Source organism: Palaemon carinicauda, chromosome 8 (assembly GCF_036898095.1).
Source record: "Palaemon carinicauda isolate YSFRI2023 chromosome 8, ASM3689809v2, whole genome shotgun sequence".
Lineage (NCBI taxonomy): Eukaryota > Metazoa > Arthropoda > Malacostraca > Decapoda > Palaemonidae > Palaemon > Palaemon carinicauda.
The window spans coordinates 111,998,187-112,003,186 of NC_090732.1; the positions used below are offsets into that span (position 1 = coordinate 111,998,187).

Sequence of the window (5,000 nt, forward strand, 5' to 3'; positions counted from 1 at the left end):
ATGGAATTCCTCTTAAATATGTAAATTTGATTAAGTCTGTTCATGAGCATAGCAAGTGCAAAGTTAATGTTAATGAAGTCTTATTAAATGAATTTCCAGTGAACAAGGAAGTACTCTAAGGGAATGTGTTGTCACCTTTGTTGTTTAACCTCCTCATGGATTTTGTAATGTATAGAACAGTTGGAGATGGTGGTGAAGGATTGGACTGGATTGGTGATAGGAATTTAGCAAACCTAAAGTATGCTGATGACGCTGTCCTTGTTAGCAGAACACCTTAGGATTTGCAATGCTTGCTTACCAGAATGTATGAATTATCACATGAGGTTGGGCTCAAGATAAATAGAAGAGAGAGAGAGAGAGAGAGAGAGAGAGAGAGAGAGAGAGAGAGAGAGAGAGAGAGAGAGAGAGAGCGGAATCTGTAATGGAAGACGAAATATCACTGGAAGGAGAAAGGATTAATGAGGTAGAATCATTTAAGTATTTAGGAACTATTGGGGCCTTTAAAATTAGAGTTTAATTAAAGATTGAAAAAAGCAAATCAGACAATGGCTAGGTTAAGTAAAATTTGGAAATTACATATGGAAATCAGACCATATATTATTTTAGTGAGATCGGTGTTACTCTATGTATATTTGAGTCATGATATGACAATGAAACAATCTCCAATAGATTTAGTAGATTTGAAAACAAAGCCCTCAGAAGGATATTGTGAGTTAAATGGTAGGATAGGGTAAGAAATGATAGTATAAGAGAGATTACTTGAATGCCATATGTGGATGAGATCATGATGAGGGGTAGATGGAGATGGTTTTGGCATGCTCTTCGCACGCCCCACGAGAGATTAGTTCATCAAACGTTCATCTGGGCTACACAAGGCACTAGAGGATTTGGAAGACCCAGGCCTACATGGCTGAGGACTATGAAGCATGAAGTAGGAGAAATTATGAATGGAGAAGTATTGAATTAAAAGCTCAAGATAGAGAGGACTGGTGAAATCTAACCGAGGCCCTTTGCGTCAATAGGCGTAGGAGGAGATAATATATATATATATATATATATATATATATATATATATATATATATATATATATATATATATATATATATATATATGTGTGTGTGTGTGTGTGTGTGTGTGTGTATCTGAGTGTGTTTGTGTATATGTGTATGTATAGATACATTTCCCTTTTTGAATGGGGATATATTATCGTGGTGAAAGGGTTTTTGTATCAACATGATCAGCAATGCTGTTACTAATCAGGGTCCGCCATACTAGGTCAGTTTGCTGTCAGCGATCAAACAAAAGTCTCCACATCACCAACCCGCAGTGGCCAGCGTGATGATGAAAATAGCCAAATCCCAGACATGACTAAGGGCATATCTGAGGCCTTTTTCCTGCAATGGACTAGAAATGGGTTGTAGTGGCTGATATGTTAACGGCCCTGACTGGTGAACGCCAGACTGAGGTTTGAGCCCCGCTCAAACTCGTTAGTTTCTTTGGTCGCTGCAATCTCACCATCATTGGGAGCTACTGATGGGGTGTTTAGGGGGGCCTATAGGTCTATCTGCTGAGTTATTAGCAGCCATTACCCGGCCGTCGTTTGTCATAGCCTGGACATAGAGGGGGTTTGGGCGAAGATCATATGTATATATGGTCAATCTCTAGGGCGTAGTCCTGCTCAATAGGGCAATTTGACTGTTCCTTACCTTTGCCATTCACGAGTTGCCTTTAAACCTTTAAAACTGTTGTTGCAGTTGTATCATATATACATATATAAATATATATATATATATATATATATATATATATATATATATATATATATATATATATATATATATATATATATATATATATACACGCATATATATATATATATATACATATATACACGCATATATATATATATACATATATATATATATATATATATATATATATATATATATATATATATATATATATATAGATATATATATATATATATATATATATATATATATATATATATATATATATACACGCATATATATATATATATATATATATATATATATATATATATATATATATATATACATATATATGTATATATATATATATATATATATATATATATATATATATATATATATATATACATAGATAGATAGATATATATATATATACATAGATAGATATATATATATATATATATATATATATATATATATATATATATATATATATATATATATATATATATATATATATATATATATTACAAAAGTTTATGAGTGTTGTTTTGAAGTTTCATTGTGTAACTTAACGTCAAAGTATAAAGGTCAAGACTTTAGTGCTACTACAATATTTAATCATTTTTAGTGTTCATTTTAAAACTTTTGGTAAATAGAAATTCTTAATACTTCGTAAAACCTAAACAATGAAATTCCTTGAACATCAGTGTTGTTTTTATAAGATTGCGTTATGAAAGTATGCTCTAGAGTCTAAACAATACTTCAATTATAATAATCATTGGTATTAAAGGTAATAATGAAATTATTTTTAATAATCAGGTCTAAACGCCTTCGACTGCGTTCGCATTGCCAATGAGAGTTTCTACGAATCCAGATATGCCAATTCCTACCTGTGGTATCGCCAAGCAGCAGCCATCAGCAACGACCCAGAACAGAGCAATTTTATCCAGTTGCTAATTGGCCAAGTAACAATGGAGGTAGTGAGCAGAGACCTAATTACATTCCTAGCTAGTTTTATGTTAAGGAAAAAAAAAAGGTTTTTTTTTTCATCTTAGCTTTTATCAAGGCAGTTTTCAAGGTCAGAATATTGATAGCTTTTCCAATGGTTGAAAGATATTTTGTGATTTTTTGCTTTTAAATGGTCTTAAATCTATATCTGTCACTGACTTTTCTTTTAAGGGACCTGTTTGCATATTGGTCGGTAAAATATTACTTGAGAATATATTTATTTTTATTTTTAACCATTACTCCTTCAAACTCAAACTTTCTCTATAGTCCTGTGACGGGACAAGAGTAAGTTGTGAGTCAAAGGCAAGATGAATGCAACTGAGTAATTTTATTACGACACATCGAGTAAATATACACACTAGGTCCTGGTAAGAAGGTTACAAAATACAAACATACCATTTCTTGTCAAACCGGCAACTGGTTCTGTTAACAGTTAACAATGAAGTAAACTTACAGGTTAATGCACATTGCTGTCAGTGCGAGGGGAGAGTGAAGATACAAAGGATAATATATACAAAAAAGAATAATGTCGTTACTATGTACGCTCGTGTGACACACGGGTGGTACATGGTGCCCACCCTAAAAATGACATACTGTACATGTTAAATAGAGAGCCCTGATCTGAAAAGGCGAACTGTAGGCGGGTCATCTGGCAGGAGATAAGCAGGTTTTAGAGGATCAATGGAGACCCATTGTTCTTTGCCACAAATATTTAGTAGGAATGCCTTCGGATTGCGTCGGATCAAAAGGAAAGGGCCCGTGTAAGGGGGCTTTAGCGGTGGCTTGCTACTGTCGTTGAGCAGGAAGACGTGTGTTGCAGAGTGCAAGTCTGTTGGTATGTGATGCTTCGATGGGGGCTTGTAAGTCTGGCGGCATGGAGTAAATTTTTCCACGACGTGACATATGCGCTGGAGATCATCAGAGGAGGTTGCAGAAGAAAAATATTCGGCAGGGATGACCAATGGGTCGCCATACACCATTTCAGCTACCGAGTCATCCAGGGAATCTTTAGGAGTGGTCCTTAGTCCCAAGAGGACCCAGGTAAGCTGAGTAAACCAGTTGGAGTCCTTGCAGCGGGACATCAATGTTGCTTTGAGGGTGCGATGAAAACGTTCAACCATTCTATTGGCAGTGGGGTTGTGGACAGTTATCTGGTGTAGGGTGATGCCCGGGAGATTCGTTAATGATGTCCATAATTGAGTGGTGAAAGTGGTACCCCTGTCAAAAGTAATATGCTCACGGATACCAAATCTTGCTATCCATTCTGAGAGTAAGGTAGATGTACATGAGGCGGACGTTGCAGTTTCCATGGGAATGGCTTCAGGCCAACGAGTGGAGCGGTCGATGGCGGTTAACATGTAACAATGTCTTTGTGATGTGGGTAGGGGGCCTAGAACGTCGACGTGAATATGTGGGAAATGACGCTGAGGTTGAGGAAAGGTGCCCACTCCTGAATCGGTGTGTCGATGTACTTTGGAAGTTTGGCAAGAAGTACAGGCGCAAACCCAATCTTTAGCATCCTTAGTAATGCCCTGCCAAATGAACTTTGTCTTCAGCAGCTGCGCAGTAGAATGGCGCGAGCGATGAGAAAAGCCGTGAATGAAATCAAACACCTGTCGGCGCATGAGAGCAGGAATCCACGGTCGCGATCTACCAGTACTGACGTAACAGAGGAGGGTGGTGTTGGAGTCGTCAACAGGGACGTCTTCCCAATGTAGGGATGTCCAGCATGTCCTACATGCTTGATACTCTGGTTACTGTCGTTGGGCTTCAGCCAAGGCGTTGTAATCCAATCCCAGTTGAACGGCAGCCAACGTGTTTCTTGACAGGACATCGGCAACGGGATTCATTTTCCCAGGGACGTGTTGAAGGGTGCAATTGTATTAAGTCATGGCGGAGAGATGTCGGCGTTGACGGGCGTACCAGGCGAAAGACTGTCGAGTGAAAGCGTGCACCAGAGTCATGTGATCTGTGCGAATGACGAAGGGCGTACCTTCTAAGAAATAGCAAAAGTGACGGACAGCCAAGTGCACCGCCAGCAATTCACGATCGAAGGTAGAATAACCCGATTCTGCCTTAGTCAGTTTACTGCTGAAGAAGGCCAATGGACGGGGCGAGCCGTTGACCACCTGTTCAAGTACTGCACCAATAGCGACGTCGCTGGCATCAGTGGAGAGAAGGAGAGGGGCATATGGGATGGGAAAAGTGAGAGTAGCAGCGGTTGATAGGGCATTCTTTGCATTGCAGAAGGCCAC

The 5,000-nt window shown here is 38.2% G+C and overlaps 1 protein-coding gene across 1 annotated transcript in view; it reads left to right on the forward strand.

Moving 5' to 3' along the window:
- Nucleotides 1–5,000, forward strand: part of LOC137644943 (prolyl 4-hydroxylase subunit alpha-1-like) — a 57,974-nt gene that overhangs the window by 22,077 nt on the left and 30,897 nt on the right. Inside the window, exon 7 of the mRNA XM_068377820.1 lies at nt 2,557–2,714. Within this exon, the coding sequence (XP_068233921.1) occupies nt 2,557–2,714 (158 nt within the window). The remainder of the gene's footprint in view (nt 1–2,556; nt 2,715–5,000) is intronic.